At 38.8% G+C, this 18794-nt stretch overlaps 1 protein-coding gene across 6 annotated transcripts in view; it reads left to right on the top strand.

The window, feature by feature from the left end:
* Positions 1 to 18794, top strand: part of CALCR (calcitonin receptor) — a 154316-nt gene that overhangs the window by 80019 nt on the left and 55503 nt on the right. For 3 of the 6 annotated variants that reach the window (XM_021551731.4, XM_021551730.3, XM_031503834.3), the window contains 3 exons: positions 3163 to 3250; positions 12665 to 12818; positions 16004 to 16114. In XM_021551731.4, coding sequence (XP_021407406.2) covers positions 3203 to 3250; positions 12665 to 12818; positions 16004 to 16114 — 313 coding nt within the window. In that variant the 5' untranslated portion in view covers positions 3163 to 3202. The remainder of the gene's footprint in view (positions 1 to 3162; positions 3251 to 12664; positions 12819 to 16003; positions 16115 to 18794) is intronic. The other 3 variants (XM_021551735.3, XM_021551734.3, XM_021551733.3) reach the window with 1 other exon arrangement.

The following is an 18794-nucleotide window of genomic DNA, read 5'->3' as shown; positions in this document are numbered from 1 at the left end:
TAAATTGTACAGCTGAAAACTAATTTCCTCACCTCTTCATAGTGTGGCCCTATAGTGTGGCTGTGGAGCTGGCACAAGTCAGGTGGTCCTGAGCAGCCAGAAGATGGCATGGAGAACAGCTTCCTGTGGGTTCTGCCATGGAAGCCCGTGTGTGCTTGAGTCGTGCTGCAAGCACACACTTGAGGAGCAGCCTCATTTCTGTTCCACCCTCTGCTCCTGGCAGCACAGCTGCAGCGCTCTGGGCTGTCCAGCCTTCCTTCAGCTGCAGGCGTGCTGCCCATGGCCCATAGTGTCCATGCCAAAAGGTGATCGTTCTAACACAAAAGACCCAAAACAGCACTTGAGCATACTGCTTTGAGCATCATCCCAGCTTGTCTGGCATGTCACACCTCAACCTGGATCACTGGAGATGAGCCATGGAGATGTTGGTTTGTTCCTCTGTCTGACAGAGTCCATCTCCTGGGGTTCCCCTTGTGCGAATCTTTCTGCCTCCCTGTTGCTTCTGCCCTGCCCATTGACCAACAGTTTGTATTTGCATGTATCTTCTAATTTCAATGAGATCATCATCCTTGATCCAGTACTGATGCCAGCTTAAGTGTGCTGTAGTGTAATGGGCCAGTCTTATAGTTGAAAAAAAAAAACCCTTATTCAGGGGCTTTATAGTCTGATAGTTAAAATATTGTTGTTCAGCTATTCTTGAAATTATTGCCAGAAGAAAAGATTTCTGTGAAAAAGACAAAAAAGCACTAAATTTTATCTGGCATGTTAGCCATTCCTATGGTCACAGCTGGCTAAAATAAAAATTAATATAAATAAATAAAGTAGCTAGGATTTAGCATGGGAAATAGTTCTTACTCATTTACTCATATGTATTATTATATGGTGCAGTCATTTTAGTTAACACAAAGGGAAATGATGTGTTAAATATTTTACAGATTGCTTTTTTTAATTAGGAGAGACAGGAGAAAGAAACATTTTAAATAGTTCTTTCAGTAGACAATTAGTTCTTTCAGTAGACAATAACAAATGTTCACAAAATCTCATGAGAATAAGATTTACCCACATCTACAGCTGTACCCAATCTGGTGTTGCAGGCATAAACCCAGCCTGGTGCTGCAGGCACTCTTGGCACAAAGTGCAGGAAAAGCAGGTATAGCAGATAAATTCAGCTGGCTTTGATCTTTCTTATGCTTTCTAGGTCACAGTATTGTGTTAATCTCTCTGCCATTGGAAGAAACTGTTGTGTATTTTAAAGGTGTTAATAGTATGTAAGGCAAAGTGCTCCCTTTGCCAACGTGATACCAATGCCTACATATGCAGCAGAAGTGATGATGCTAACAAGAATAGAGGCACCTACTAGACTGGCTTTACACCACACTGCAGAGCACTTTGCAGTACAGTGAGTAACTGGATGAACACCATACTCATGCTTGTACTCACTGTACAGCTGTGCAAGAGCCATTGTTTTTATGTTCTTCATTAATCTTTATTGTCGGTTTGAACCAATACAGACTGCAGGGAAGAGCCTGGAAAATATGCAGACAATTCCAGGCATTTTTCTCTGATCTAGATGTCCAGTTTTTGCTTTAGTTGAGTTGTCTACCATGAATAATCAAATGGAAGTTTGTGGCCCACAGTGTAACTACATATTATTTCTGTATCATTTGCATCTTGCATAACTTTTGGCACAGCAGAATGGTTCTGGGAAGATTCAGATAGTAAGAACACTACTTCCTATTAGAGACAAGTCCTCTGAGCCCTCTTTGCCATCACTTTATGTTTCATGTAATCTCAGTCACACATGACTGCAACATGTGCTACACATAACTGGGTCACATGTGCTACATTTAAGTGGAAGTGCCAAACCTTTATCACATTTTGACATTATGCATTTCTGCTTTAGATGAAGACAATATTTAATTTCCCCTCTGAAGATGAGTGCCCTTCCAGACCATTTAAAGATGAGAAAAGCTGTTACAATGCTGTTGCTGAGACAAATGTTACACAAGTCATTGTGTTATTCACTGCATGTCAACTCGACTAGACATACAAACCCCCATGCCTTTTTCTCATTAAATTCATGGGTTTCAAATGTGTAGGGTGCTCACGGGATTGTTTGTCCAGGTAGAAAACACCTAATTTCTAGTTTTTAAGCTGTCTGAAAAATGAAGGTGTGAGAGTGCTTGCTATATTACTGTGACTGAAGGTGATCACAGCCACATGTCCTGTGTTGCTCAGCACATACACCACGAGTGGTCTGTGAGACACCAGAAGGCACAATGTGTTTTGACAAAAGCTGCATTTCTCACTTAAATAGAGAAGTTACTTTTATATAAAACTTAAAATGGTGTGTTACTGCAAAGAACTCCACTTGCTTGAACTCCCACAACTGTGAAGCAATGAGATTATACCTGGATGATTTTCCACATAGGCCGGATAGGTGTTGATGTAGGAAAAGCCCAGAAAACCAAAAAGTTGCTGATCCAGTTCCCTTCTAACCTGGGGAGCCATGTCCATGCTCTGCCTCCCCAGTACTTGGAAGTAGTCATGCTGGATGGCCTGAGGCTTACACTGCTGTGTGTCTATCCACAGCCCAGCCACCCAGCTGCATCAGGGGGCGTGTAATCCCACCGTGTTGTTCCCAGTTTCTCTTTTCCTGCCGCACAGGCTTGTTCACCTAGCTAGAGATGACTCAAACTCTGGCTTTCCCTAGCCTCATAAACATGTCTTTAGAGCTGCTATTACACTTATTTGCAAACTGGATCTTTCTGGGTTTGGCAAGTCAGGTTTAAAATATCCAGATTGTTCATAGGTCTGCAACTCTATATTAGTTTAGAAGCATCGGGAAAAGGACAACCAAGGTAGCCTCAGCTGACAAGACACAGGGTTTAACATGGATCTGCTGCTGGTGACCTAGTAATATGGAGCTGTACCCCACACCATCTGTACTCACCACCAGAGATCCACAGAGGAGACTAAATTTAAAGTGTACCAATGTTCAATTAGACCAAACTTGAGCACATGTAAGGCCAGAGGTGCTCAAACAACCACACACACACAGTCTAGACTAAGTCTAAAAATATGCTCATACACAAAGACAAGGAATTTATCATAAAAGAAAAAGTCCGATTATGCTTTTATTTTTTGTTGTTTAATTCCCAGAAGGGTCGTCTACAACGTGTCTCTCCAAGAAGACTCCACAATGAAAAAAACAACCCAGAGTTGCTTCTTACTCATCATCCTTCTAACTGTAAGTCCAAGAAAACGGAACTGCTCATGACACCTGCTGCATTTAAACTTGTGGTGATGTTGACAAAAATGAGTACCAAGTTATACTTGTTATACTCCACAGGTGAAGGAAGAGTTTCCTTACAAATAAAATTCAAAAGAAGATAAATAAGATTATCTAATAAAAGTTTGAACTTGAAAGCATTGTTTCTTGGTGAGACAGAACTGCAAGTCTGAAGAGGATTATGCATATGACTTTTCATTTCTGTGTTTTATAGGCTAAAGTGTATCATGGGAATATGTGTTTGAAAACTGCCCTTAATGTTGTTCTGTGAAACAAACTGAATTAAGTAGTGATGGATTTTCACTGTTTATAGTTGATCTGCTATTAGGAAAGCAACCAAAATGAAAAATAACCTTATAAATATATTTATTAGTTCAAATGCTATTTTCAACTGTTTCATATCAACATTACATTTATTTTAATGTATGCAACATTGTTGAGTAATTGTGGTTCTAAACATGTTGTAAATTCATTTCTGCCTGACTAATAATAATTCATATAAGTTGAATCCTTTTGCTAATCTCTACTTGTGAAACCTCAATTTATTATTGATCATCATAAAATCATAGACATTACAGGCAGTCAGAATTGAGAACACTGCCCAGAGCCTAAGTTACAGAATGATCAAAATGTGTCTGAGTGATGCTGCTGGGAACAACCACCTCACTACCCTGATGTGGTACGAGTAATTTGCGTGATGTCTGCCACCTTATTCCTCATCTAGCTCTAGCTCTGTGCTCCTGAAGAAAACCTTCTTCTTCTTCTTCTTCTTCTTCTTCTTCTTCTTCTTCTTCTTCTTCTTCTTCTTCTTCTTCTTCTTGTGTTTTCTTGGTTAGCTCCTCCTGCCTCTCTACTTCTCATCTTCTTCTTTAACATTTGAATGTGAAATATCTCTGTGCACCTCCTCATCAAATCCCATGCTGTAGAAGCAAAAGAACCCACATGCTGTAGAAAATATGTTGGAGACTATAAGCAACTGCTCTACCTGCTCTACCTGGGTTGTACCTCTCCTCTTAGCCTAGCAGAGTTTGTCTACAACCCTGCTTGCCCACTTAAATTTATATAGATAAAAAATGAAAGGAAAGTAGAGAACAGTAAGAGAATGATGGATAGAAGGAGATAAAAAGAAAACAATTAAATGAGATAATGGAGAATCCAGGAGAACAGGAAAGAACACATTATTTCAGGAAAATATTGAATCCATGGTTCAGGATTAGGACCCTTCATCAAAGAAGAGCTGAAGAGATGGAGAAATAATTGAAGAGAGTTAATACATTTCTGCTTACTTGGTCCCAAGAAAATTTGGGACCTGAGGTATACTAGAGTATTCTGGCGTTTGTGACCATTTGGGCTGGTTGTTCTACCTATCCTACAGGGGTGCATGTGACAATGCACTGCCTATGAAATCACCCATGGACAGAGATGTCTGTAACAAAGAGCCGGAGAGAAACCAGCTTTCTTCTGGTTTGAATCCCATCTGATCTGCACAGCTTAATAGGGGTCTTGACAAAGAACAACAATTCTTCCTATAAAAAAACAATGCCAAAAAAAGAAATAGATCCAGCTTATTTTTGCTCCCAGTCAAGTGACAGGACTGTAAATATTCTCATAACTAAAATTGTCAACAGCACTTTGAGCACTTGAGGTGCTTTAACCTACAGTATGGGTTTGTAGGTCAGCCCTGGGGCACTGATCCTTGCCCTGTTGTCCCCAGATCTTTTAAATCTCTCACCCATGAGAGCATGTGTGCAATGTTAGATCTGTGTTCATTTCTGCAGCACTCCAGGGTAGGATTTCTTTTAAAAACTCTTTAGTGAGATCTGCATTAATTTTAAATATCTTTGCACCAAAGAGCAGTTCATATTCTGACCTCAATGGATAACTTAACTTACATTTTCATGCTTCCAGTCTCTATGTGCCTTCCTTCCCCACTGCAGTGGGAATACTGTGCTCTACTTTGACATTTCTTAGGTTTTAATGTCCCTTTTGGTAGGGAAGAAGCCAAAGTCACAGAAGTAGACCATGAATAAACTTTTTTTTTTCCTTCACAAAACTTATCCACAATAGTGCTGTGAGACCAAATATGAAAAATATTTTGCCTCAGACATTTTTCCAAAAACTTCCCCATCTGCAGATGGTAGAAGCCATTCATTTTTTGCATTTTATTTATTGTTTGTGATGAATAAAGGGTTTCTCTCTTTCAAAAAGGCTGTTCCCACTCTGTTGGTTCTTCAAATCACTCTGTTGTTCATAGAACTGTGAGACATGTCAGCCACTATCTGAGGCTGAGGAAAATACAGTAATTAAGGTGATTTGTGAAACAGACAGGACTGATCTCCTATCTCTCTCCTCTACCCACCCCACAAGACAGCCTCTAGATCTCCCTTCTTTGATGACTTCCATGGTTTTCTGTCATTCTGTCATTTGTGACCTGCACTCCCCGTTGGTCACTGCGAGTTGTTGCAAAGCAGCCCAACCTTTTGAGGTTTTTGTTTTCCCCTCTGGGCTCCATGCTCTCTGTTAGTGCTGTTTGGCCACTGTAGGTGCTGGTGGTTCCCCTGTGGTGGTCACCCCTATTGAGCAGGGGAGACTTTTACCTGAAATCTCTTTTCTTAGTGTAGCTGTGATTCCGTAACACAATCTCAGAGCTGGAGCACACCCTGCCCCTCTATACAGAGTTACTGCTTTCCTCAGATTCTTCTCATATCTCTCCTTCAATTTTTTGTCACAGATAAAAGATTACTTACTGGTGTGCCCAGACACTTCCTTCCCACCACCTCCTTTAGACTTGTCACCGAGGGCTTTTGGTACCTTCTGATAGAAACCATCTCTTTTATGCATGTAATTTTTTGCATAGAATTTATAGCCCTTCCATGTACAGATCCATAATAACCCGTCTTTGCCAAAAAAAACCTGAAGCATCAGTTGTTCCAAGACCTAATTTAGAAATACAAGCAACTCCCTTGCTTTTGGATGCAGGATAATGCCTCACCATATAATCATCTACTATAAAAAGGGAATTCCACTGGAAAATTTAATTGTTCATTATGTCATAGCTCACTTTATACTGATGCTCTCTAGTTTTTTGCAATTATTGAGAGCCACAGAATGTGGCTGAGATTTTTTTTTTCCCTCAAGTACATGAGTCCTGGTATGCTGGAGCAATTAGTTCATGTCCTCAGTGCACATGTCTCTTCACAAGAAAGATGGAGCACCAGCACAGTGTGCCCAGCAGCATCAAACTTCTGAAAATGAGGAAGAAGAAGTTTTGGGTCTGTCCTGTGTGATCGATCAATTTTTGAACATTGACAGAAGAGATTTCTATTCTCTGCTTTATTTTGTCAAGTAAGAACTGTGCCTACAAATGGCCCTGGAAATGAGGATTGATGAAGTAGTTTTTCCCACATACACCAATTTTGTGTCCTGAGCCAACCACAATATGCATAGTAAGGACTAAACAGATACTGCAGCTGAAGGCCACACTATTTTTAATTAGGCCCACTGGACCAATATTCTATTTTAAAATAAATTCATTTTGAGTGAAAAACAAATTGTGCACATTCACTGAGTCCAGATCTGTTAAATTGTTACCAAGCCCTAATCACAAAGATCTGCAGAGTCTGGTGCTTCTTTCCAACACCTGAAAGACTCGTGAATAATTCCTGTTCACAAAACATTGAAAATTAATTCTATGAAAAGCGAAATGTAATTTTCAGAGACTGCATAAACTGGTGTATTTTGGAATAGAGCTGTGGTAGGGTAGGTTCAAGCCTCCAGAACCATTAGTCAAGCACATGCCACCATGATGGGGGAGCTGCCCATGGTGCACCTGTTTGATCCTCACAGCTGGGAGGGCAACACGCACTGGTGGAGTGGTGTGGCCACAAACTCTGCTGGGCTCCTGCTCCTGCTCAGCTCAGTGGCTCTCAGTGTCCACCTCTGAAACCCATGCCTGTGCAGGTACTGTGAGAACAAGCCTTTTCCTGCTTATACAGCATCTCTTCCAGCATCTTGTCCAGAGCAGATCTCCTATGGGCCAGAAGAGCTGCTGAAGATCTGTCACCGCCTCCTTTGTCTCGCTTCTTCTGAGCCTTCTTGCTGTCTGGCACCTCTGGCAGCCCAGGATCTTCCTCAGCCTTGGATGGTGAGATCCCCCTGGGTCTCATCACCTTAGGCCATGCCTTTGGAAGCTGCTGTTCTGCATGTACACTTCACTCTGTAACTATTTATGGATTGCTTCATGCTGTAAGTATGTGCACTCAGAAGTTCTGAACCTGTTCTCACACAAGGGAAGCTCAGGAAAGCAAATTGCTGATATTTTAAGGTGGCAAGGATTAGTGTGAGACTTTGGGAGTCAAGCTGCTCATCATTTCCCAAGAAACAGGAATGCTGTATGCTATTCACCCAGTTTCGGGGATGATCAGGACGTTTTAACTACATCTTTGCTTTTTTAAAAAATAAGGCTGTTGCTATGCAGCTGATTGCAGCAAAGAGGCCTCTCACAGGAGGATAATCAGGGCTTCAAGAAAATATCCATGAAGTATTCTGGATTAGCCCACGGATTTTATCAGGCTAAAATGAATGTAAAGCTTCTTCTGTAAGCAAATTTTGTAGAAATGGAAAAGAACTGTAAGATTTATGATTTGATTTTCAATACAACAACCTTGTCTTCATCTACTGCACCTGATAATCTCATGCTTGTTTAAACAGCTGCCAAAATCTGCCATGTTAGTCATATGGGATCTCACTGAGATAATTACCATCCTGCTCCAACAGAGGTAGAGTATGGGAAAATTCTAACATTCAGTGATTAAGTAAAACATGTCATGTTGTAGTATTTCCCCAAAGAAATTGCCTGCTGCTTCCTAGCACACTTCTGATGGATAGAAATGATTATGTTTACTGAATATCTTATGCTAATGACCTTCCTAAGGTATCAGTTATTTTCTTATCTGTCCCAACACTAACAATTGTGAAAAGTAGTTCGAACATAATCAAAGTATGAGAAGGGCTCTGAAACTCATCTAAATATCATGCTGAGCTCTTGCTCTAAAATGTGATGTATGGAAGAATAGAGTTTAGTGATCCACAAAGAGATGACTGCACACAGCAGTTTTAAAAGAATTATACCAAGTGAATGTTTGAGCTGTTGAAATCAATAAAAAATAGTTAGAGCATCCAGAATTTCTACTAGTCTGAGCTCACCAATAATTGTTGCTAAATTACTATTTTTAGTGGAAGAGGGGGAGAGAAAAAAGACAGCTACAAATGCCTTCTTTTCCCAAATGTCATGTACAATTAGTGTTAGTGTCCTGCAAGCTCCTTGATGGCAGAGGAAAAATATTTGGGGATGCTTATTCATCATGTCCAATATTTTGTGGGGGAAGAAAAAGTGAAAGACTTTTATGTTTAATTTATATGCATTCTCCCTTGCAGAAACGGCAACAGCCTGGCACAGGTTAACAGCAGTTTGTCTTACAGAAACCAGGGCATTGTTTGTTCATTCTTGTATAATTTAATAATGAAGTCAAATTTTTTGCAGAATCCTTTATTCATTCTAGGTATAAAGTAAACTTCAGCATTCCCAGCAGCCTGTAATTTCTCTTTGTAATGATAATTCACTTTTTTATGTCAGTCATTTGTCACGTGGTGGCTTGGTGGTCGTATGTATGACGTCATTTACTTGGACTTTTAGGAGTGACATCATATGTACGGCTGCTAAACTGCTGCATGGGACATCACTTAAACTGTTTTCTCCTGAAGATTTCAGTACATTTTTAAGCAATGATCACATTGATTATTGTGAATTATTTATTTCTCCTTAATAAAGAATGTTTATAAATGAATGACGCATTCCTTTATTGCATAAACATCATCTATATTTCCATCTGAAGTAGCTGATGAATGGATGGGAAGGCTTTTTAATGTGCAGTAATGGAGTCTGAAAATTTAAAATTTATTCCATATTTTATGTGTTCAATATTTGTAAGTAGTTGCCAGGCGAAGATTAATTGACCTGGGCTTTTTTGTGGTACAAATGCATCTTTTAAGTCTTAATTTCTAAAATACATTGACAAAACAATTAAAACATTGTAGCAGAGATGAGTTGAAATCATTAATTCCACGAGAGCTGCTACAAATGCTGACACTCAGATATTCAGGGGACATTCCCAGCCTCTCCCATTAACATGATACAGACTAAACTTTCTCTCCCATGTAGCCATATCCAAGCTCCTGCTCTTTCTGAAAAGAGAATAATGACAGAGAGATGTATTCCTTCCCCATTTGCCTTTTTCTGACTGTACAGTAAGGAGTGAGGAAGACTAAAACAAATAATAATGTCTGACATTACAAACTGCATCAAAATTCTTGTCTGACTGAACTGCGGGTATATAAAGGCTGGATCATCAGCCCACTGGACTGACTTTGGGAAGTCAGGCTTTAAATTCTGGGTGGTGGACATGGGATTCTCTTTTGCATGGTAAAAATCCAGTATTTGAAACAGGGATATGACTTCTCCACCTCCAACAAGCCAGAAAAATAATATTGCATTAATCTGCTGAAGTGGTAGTTTGATTTAAATGGAGAAGAAAATTGTGTTCAAGCTTCAAAGGCCAGCTTTTTAAATCTAGCCAAACAAAAATGAGGAACAGTGATCAAATGAAAGAGCAGATTTAAAGGGCATATCACAGATGAATAATCCCAGTGACATACCTATGTATAACCCCTTAATTTGATTTCACACACAAACTATTCAATTGCATAAAAAGTGGCCAAAAAGATTTTTGGGCAATTAACTTTGAAAATCTGAGTCATTGTGTTTAGTAGAAATAAAAATAAAAAAGGAAAACAAAAAAATTAAAAGTATAAAAGTCATTTAAGAGACAATTACAAATCCAGTGTTATTCCAACTTTTATTCAAACTTGCTTTCATTTTACTGGAGACCATTAAGTGATTTCCACTGATGAGGTTTAGTGACATAACTAATTCATATTTTTATCTGTCCGAGTGAATTGTTGGCCTAAATGTGGGCAGTAGAAATTTTGCTGGCAATTTCAGCTGCTCCAAGATTGCCTTGTGCAGGGGCAGTAAATTGGGCGTCCTGGTTACATGGCTGAGCACTCTTATATAATTTTGTACACAATGCAAGACACCATAGGCATTGTCTACCTTCAAGGATCAGAGTATTCTCATTAAACTCTACCCAATAAGACTGACTTCTTCAGGAATTGCACGCTGCAAGTAACAAAACTATCTATAAGAGTAAAGGTGACTTTAGTGTCTGAATTGTGTTTCACCCCTCAAAACCATCATCCCACACATAGATGTTTTCCCAAACTGGCCCAGAATTGCAGAGAAATTATCAAGAAGAAAGATATTGCATCAGAAGTCCTCCTTGGAACTTGAAACTGTTATTTCTGTCTTGAGAACAAACAGCTTGAGGTATTATTCAAAATAAGAATGGGGAAAATTAGCATGCAGTATCTACTAACCACTTCAGAGCAGCACCAGAGCCTGTGTCATGGACATGGACATGAAGGGCTAAGACAAAGCTGAGGTTGTTCGAAGAATCTCATCTGCACTTTCCTGTGCTGGATTTACGATTTTGCTTGGCTGGTTTTTAAAGGTTCTTGGGGACTCCAGCTGCTCCTCTTAGTTTTTTTTAAAACTAAGAAACATGTGATGTTTGGCTTTGCTTCTGTATTTCCTGTTCTGACTTTCTAGATATTTAATTTTTCACTTGTATGGCCAGGTGAAATGTTCCAAATGGCTTCATTGCCCAAAGGTACCTTGGGGGGAGGGGGAGAGGGTGATGTATACATATATCTGAAATTTATATAAAATTATCTCTGCCAGAAAATATTTTCATTCTTATTCTTCCTACTTTATTTCAAGCACCTACTTAAGTACAACAAGATTGACTGCCTCCATGTCCTCCAGCTAGCAGGTGTATACAGTTGAAAACATCTGTGTCAAGAGATGAAATCAGATCAGATTAGAAAAACATAATTGATTTGATTAAACTGACATGGTTTGGTACAGAAGTATCAGGATAAAAGTAATGGCTTTTTTTTTAATGAAGTCAAACTGTGGTTTTGCTGTGTATTTACAAGGGTGGTTTAGCATGCAAATGGAGAGGGATACTAACGTATTGATGGACTACAATTGCCTGTGATGTGACATAAAAAGGGGCAGCAAAATGTAAGAAGTAAGCCAATATTTGAACTTTCAAACCTGTCATGCTTTAAGTTCAAACAACTATGAATGCATGCCTAAAGATCTCTGTATTAGCATTTGCTGCTAAAAAGGTCAAGTTTTTGTGTTTATCAGAGTCCTAGACTTTGAAGGAGCCTGCAAATGAATCTGAATGTGCTTGTGATGGCTTTAGTACCATTTAGTGTCGGGGAAAACAGAGGGTGATAATAGGAAAGTGCTACAGCAATGCTGCTTTTGAGTGGGGAAGCAGTGGAAGTCATCTTTTACAAGCAAAGAAGAGTCATGATACAGGATTGAGGCAGAACAGGACAAAATAAACCTCCACACCTTCATTTCTGCTCACAGACCTTGGCTGTACAAGTGGGGGAGGGAAATAGGGATAGACGGAGGATGGAAGGAAGGATGGAAGGAAGGAAGGAAGGAAGGATGGATGGATGGATGGATGGATGGATGGATGGACGGATGGATGGATGGATGGGTAGCAAAAGGACATAAGTGACCTCTCTAGCTGAGATCTTTGACTTCCAGAGGCAGTGATCTTTTCCTTTAACCGACAGGCAGCTCAGAATGGGATAATTCAGAAGATGCCACTATATCAAAGAGGACCTTGCTATTTAGACTATCAAGTTTAGGGAGACTTTTAAGGTACTTAACTAGGAGCTAAAGTCAGGTATTGAGGTTTAAACTCTACCTGGTGTTTCTATGAACTGTTGCAGAAGCTCAAAGCAGGTGACATAAAACATGAAGCAATCAGTTGACAGCAAAGATTGTGTCACTGAGATGTTTTTTCTGCACTGTCTAGAGTTAAATCAGCATAAGTAAATAGAAATTCATGGGTTTAACTTTGGGAAGACAGAAAATTCTCTTGCAGACACTAAATTAAATGAAAATATTTTGATGACTTTATCAAGTATTTAGTGACCCTCTCTTCACCAAGAAAAATGGCTTGGTTAAAATATTATGTTTTCATGAGATAAATTAATAAAATTCATTAATTAGCTTGTAAGTAGCACAAGGCCCATCATAATGATAAACATATGTGCAAATAAAAGGCCTTTCAAGAATTAGTAATAAGAATTTCTGATCCTCACTTTTTAAAAATGTAATTCTCTTTGCTTATCCAGTTGTACTAACAGCTTTTCCTTTCCATACAGAGAATTGTTCCAAGTCTTTCTTCTACTGTAAATTATACTGATCCTACATTAGAGCCTGTAGTAACTGAAAATTCAATCATACGGCAGAAGATTATAGATTCACAGTTCAAATGTTATGAAAGGATGAACAGAGCTCCTCCATACAAGAAAAAAGGTAAAAAGGGTTTTTAAGAATCTGTATTTTGCCATGTGTGGTTATATAACTATAAACAAACATTTTTTTTCTCTATACTAACCCAGTCTTCCTCAGTGTGCAGTTTCCTTTCCACAAGCAGTAATCAAATTCACACTTAGCATCCTCCTAAGTGCAAAGAAAGGAAAAAGTCTGGAAGGAGCCCAGGGAATTGAACAGCTCTTCATTCCTCTGTCCCTTACATTTCTGGCTCAGTACTTTGCTGCTTGGGTCTCTCTTGTTCTTGCTTGGGGGATAGCATTTTCCTGAACCTCTCAGCAAGGTCACACCTGATTATGAATCCTAAATATAAACATTGTTCTGTTTGCATCACTCAGTGTTTCAATTTTTTTGCCATTTATCTATTGACTGCTGTGTGTTGTGTTCTGTACCAGCACAAGTTCCATGTACTCTATATTCAGAAGCAACAATAGGAAAAAGGAGTTTATAAAACATCTTTATTGAATACTACGCATATGTGAAAATTAATATAAAGGGAAATGACAAATAGTAGTGGTGCTGAAATTGCATTTAAAGCAGCATTTCTGTTTGGGACTGAGAGTTCTGGTCACTTTTCCTCAAAGAAGATATGAATGAAGATACGAGGAGCTAGAGAAAAAAATATCAAGTTTGAGACTTATGCATGTAAACAACAGATACTGAGGACATCGTTTAAAGGGAAAATATATTTTAAACAATTAAAAAAATACCTAACCTAATAACGGTGTTGGAGATAATGTGGGATTTTTTTGTAATACAGGAATAAAGACATTTCTACAGCTCTTATCTTAAAAATTTTACTGGGCTCTGTAAGACACAAAGAATAATTAGAAGTTAAGAAAATCAGGTCTTTGTGTAGAAATATTTGGGAATGAATATAGAGATCCCCACTGCTTAAAATAGGCTTTAATTCAGGTGAATAATTAGGAATACCCACAAGCAGTTAAACAGGGTTATTGGATAGAAGGAATGATGTTTCAGGCATAAATAAGCCTTTCAGTTGCTGGACTTGCAGGGGAAGTAACTCACTGTTTCTTGTTAGAGTACTCTTTTAGTCTCCAGATCTATAAACACCTGATTTTTGCACCCATTGAGAGTAACTGCTGGATTAACCTTTCTTTTGCACTCAGCTTGTGTGATAAGTTGCAAAGGGCCGATTTTCCAGCATGAGCTGGGAATTCATAAATATCAAGACATGAATTCCTAGTAGTGTTCTCAAGGGCAGTGCTGTCACAGGAGGACAGCAGGGAAGTGCCTGCAGTCCTTCAGTTGGCAGCCAGATCTAAGTGACACCACTGGGGCTGTGGGTTCATGGCAACATGCACTTAATTTGTTTATAACTCAGAATGAAGATATTGGGTGACTACACAATGGTGCCAGCAACACTGAAGTTGCATTCTGAACTGAGGATATAAATAAAATGAGGAACTCAGGCACATGACCACCCTCCAGAGCAGCACACTGTGTGTATATATATATATATATATATATATATATATATATGTCTGTGTGTGTATATGCATACATAGATAGATAGACAGATAAAGATAAATGTGAGCATATATATATATCCTAATAATTACCTTGAAAGACAAGCCCATGATGCATAGATTGACCTATGTGATTATTTTTATTTATCAGGCCAGGCAAAGGATTTAAAATTTTAAAACTAGATATTCCCTCCAACTCCATTTGGCACTACTTTTCAAAAACAAGCTCAAATTGCAATAATTTTCTACTCTTCTTCTTCTTTGATATTACAAAAATATTCCTAAAAGTTTTTCAGATGCATTTCAAATATATAGAAGAACATGACAATGCCCGAAGGAAAGATAACAAACTGTTGATATGATGATTAGTTAATTAAGTTAACAAGTAACATTAGCACATTTAACTTGATAACTGAAAAATATATGTGCATAAAATCTTAGCTAATGAAGAAAAAGTGTGCATAAAAATTTCTTTTCTGAACCAGATTTAATCTGGAAAAACTTAACTGGAATTTTTATGCTTTTTATTTTTAATCAACAACTACTTGACATACAAACAGTTATTGGTGCAAATTGGAACCATTCAAGTGTCTTTTTACTGTTTTCTTGCTTCAGTAAGAAAGTTTATCTGTGGATAGTTTCAAAAGCTCTAGAAACAACTAACTACCCATATGTTAATAACTTGCTTCTATTTCATCTATTATGATTCCTTCAGAAACAGCCTTCATTTTAATGCTTCTTCAGGCCCAATATGAAAAAAAGCTAAAATGTATCTTATTCTATTTCACTTTAAGCTGATGGTTTTGGTGATAAATACTTTTTCCTCAACACAAACTGGCTTTGAATAAAAAATAGCCAGGAAGTGTAGGGGGGGTTTAATGTGTTTCTTGTATAAATGCACAATGAGTCATGTTGCACGTTACAGCAAGAAGTCTTAGAGCACAATTTCTGAGGACCACGGCATGTACAATCTCTGTAACAGAGCAGCAGTGAGCTGTGTTCTGCCTCCTGGCACTGCTGCTGTTTGGGGGCTGGGAACATCCCACAGCCTCAACAGCATCACCTTCCCAGAAGGGGCATGGTGAGGACAGGGTCACATCATGCTGACCTAAACATCAGCAGGCAGAATCTGCCTGCTCCACATCAGTCTTGCACCTGTTTCACTGGATTTGTAGCTACATCATCAATCTCTGGTGTCGGACAAGGCAACAGCCTGACAGGGATCTGTGTCTGCTAATGTTGCTTTTTGCTGGGATGTCTCCACAAATGCTTCCTATCTTTACGTTTCAAATGCCTGATTTTCAAACCTACTGAGCAGCAAAAGGTGAAATGAAAAGTGGATGTCTCACGGGTCTTTGGGTACACTAGTGTACGTGCTGACAGAAAAAGAATCAAGAAGTTTGTAGGATTGGATCTTACATTCAAAGTTCAATTCAACATGCTTTAAAATGTAACTTTCTGGTAAAATGAACACCACTAACATCAGGTCAGTAAAAACAAGTACCTTGTAGCACCTGAATGACACTCTAAGTGTAGCAATATTAAAAGGATATATTACAAAAAGAAAACTTGATTGTATGCAGGACCAATAATCCTTGAAAGGCTAGAACAGAGTGTTTCAGGAGGGAATTAACTCTTTTTGTGGAATTAACTCTTGCAATCCTCTTGAATGTCCAGGTCTGTTCTGCAACCGAACATGGGATGGATGGTTGTGCTGGGATGACACACCAGCTGGAAGGCTCACTGCTCAGAATTGTCCAGATTATTTTCCAGACTTCGATCCAACTGGTACAGTATTTCTTTTTTATCATTTTATCTTTCAAAGGTAGTCTTCAGAACATTTGTACCATTGAGTGGATGTGCTCAATCCAGTGGTATTTTTGCAGCTCTGTGAAATCTCAGAAAGTTTGGTAGAAATTAAAACACATAAAACTTTTGGGTTCAGTAATTAGCATATTTTAATTTTTAAAATATTTAATATGTATTTATATTTATGTAAATATAACCAATGGATTTATGGAATCTAGCTTGTGAAAATGTCTGCTTCTGACTTACATCAAAATATTCTTAGCACCTCATTCTAAGTTTTTTATAATGAAGAGAAGATGCTTATGTGCTTGAAATATGTATCAGTATGTTCTTTGTTTGGTTTATATTGGAAAATATAATTTTATGAAAGAAGATGAGAAGAAATAATGTTCTTTCAGTCTCTGAGTTTCAGTTCTTAGCTGAATTATTCATACAAATACTAGAAGTAGACTGAGAGAAGTAATTGAAGAATGCTTAAAAGGAAAAATTAAAAATCAATGGAAGTATTTTTAAATAGATACGAGGAAATATTAGACACAAGTTTAATTCTGCAAAGAGTACTGTTTGAAGAGAGACATAATTGTGTGTTCCTTGCTCAGGACATGTTACTTATAGCTGGTCCTTAATGTCACACGGTGCTAAATTCCACATAGTCACAATGTACCAATTGCAGTTAAAATATATGAAATTAAACATTTGGGAAGGAGAGTGCATAAATCTGAAAAATTTCAAAAAGCTTAACCCAAAATGCATGTGCCCAACTGGAAATTAAGGAAACAAACTATTGCATAGCTGGGAGTTAATGATCCAGCACCATTAACTAAAATTGTTGATTTTTTTGAGCTTATTGCTTATTTAGAAACTGAGAGTTTCCAGATTGAATCAAGCCCTGTACACATTTTGCTGAATCCAATTTACAATAGCAGCCAGATTGATTTTTATTTCTGTTCTTCATTAATCAAGCTGTCCATAATTACAGAATTCATACAGCAAGGTGCAAATTTCCAATGTTAGACCCAGTCTGGCCTCCATTCAATCTTTGGTGAAGGAGTGCTTTTCTTTCTAGTGAAAGTAGGCTTTGGACAGGATGGATCAAACAAAATCTGCTCAGGAATCCTGTGCTTGGAAAGTGAGCTTGTGTGGTGAGGTCACTATGCACTTCCTGTGGAAACACCCTGAGACCAACCCAACACATCTTTCCAGCAAGTTGCACCCCTGAGACAGACAATGGGCACCAAATCACAAGGTCTTGTCTTTTGTGCCCTTTCTTCACAAGACTTGATCTCTTTTCAGTACAGTGTCATAGTTTTCAAGAAGAAGTCTTGGAGCAGGGTCATGCTCATGGCTCATCATTGGAGCACCTGGGAACAACAGAATGGGAAGCTGAAACCCTCAACTGCAGGATTGCCTTTCACTCAGGCCTCTCTCTCTGTGGACCAGTACTTCAACCATTAGACTATTTGCACACAAGATTCCAAAAGAGCATTTTAGAAGAATTGGCCAAACTTGGTTCAGTTCCCAGAAAGAAGTGCCTGCATTCAGGAGAGAGCCTGAGACTCTGGATCCTGAGGTTGCACAAAATTTTTCCTGCATGCATATTAGTAGTGCCTTTAAGATGTGGTCTGTACCTTCTGCTCCAGACCCCATTTTACTCATTATATCCTTCCTACACAGCAACAGCCTTTTTTATGATTTGGAAGATCTACTACAAGTCTTTTCCTTTCCCTGCTTCCATGGTTTTCAACAAAGAAAAAAATATATGGCACTAACAGTCTTGTTTTATGTTATATATTTATATAATCCATGCAATGCTCGGCTTGTACCTGCAGAGGTGGGTGTTTGGCAGCCTTGTGATCAGAGAAGTTCCCCCATGACTAAAGGTCCTCATCCTTCATAGATAGGAGTGATTTCAGAGCCACTCTCCTACTTGCTCCCCAACCATCTATTCTCAAGTTTTCCTCTTGTCTGTCTCCAGTGACTTGTTCTGAACTAATTGCTCTGCTACAACAGCACTCTTCAAAGAAACACTTGAAGCCATCCATGGAGAAGCACCTCACTCCACTTTGTAATGTTCATTAATGCCAAGGCCTGTGGCTTGTACACTGATTGCAAATCACTCCTTAATGTACAAATGCCTGTCATGAAGTCTGGCCCACAGTGTGTGCATACTGCAGTTACTCTTTCTGGTAAGATTTAAAGGTTGAAATTTGTGAATTTTTTAGTATTCCTGTTCTCTGTACACAGCCGTAGGAAGAAAAGCCTCCTTCAGTAATTAATTTCCTACTGTTCTCTCTGCTGTCCTCTTTAGGAGAAATACCTGTGGTCTTCTGGACAAGTATTTTCCTCTGGGGCATTTCTCTTCTCCTGTCAGCCTCTTTGCCTGAATCCTGGTCAGTTAACCCTGTTTCCCAGTTTTGGCAGCAGTTCAGCATCTCCTGGTTGAGACAGAGCTGCTTTCCTAGAATAGCTGTTGAGTAACCCAGCATGTGTTACAGATGTGGCATCAAACCAGTGAGTAGTCAGCCTTGCTTTGCAGGTGGCTGGTTGTCACATGGAGACTTAATAAAGTAGGAGGGAGACAAGAAATAAGGGGGGTGTCTACAAGTCTGTCAACTGCTAATGAAAGTGGCTGCCACTAACAGGTGGCAAAAAGCACAGG

The sequence above is a fragment of the Lonchura striata genome, chromosome 2 (assembly GCF_050655825.1).
Source record: "Lonchura striata isolate lonStrDom1 chromosome 2, ASM5065582v1, whole genome shotgun sequence".
Lineage (NCBI taxonomy): Eukaryota > Metazoa > Chordata > Aves > Passeriformes > Estrildidae > Lonchura > Lonchura striata.
The sequence above is the reverse complement of the archived record's forward strand: the minus strand, read 5'-3'. Positions and strand labels throughout refer to the sequence as shown.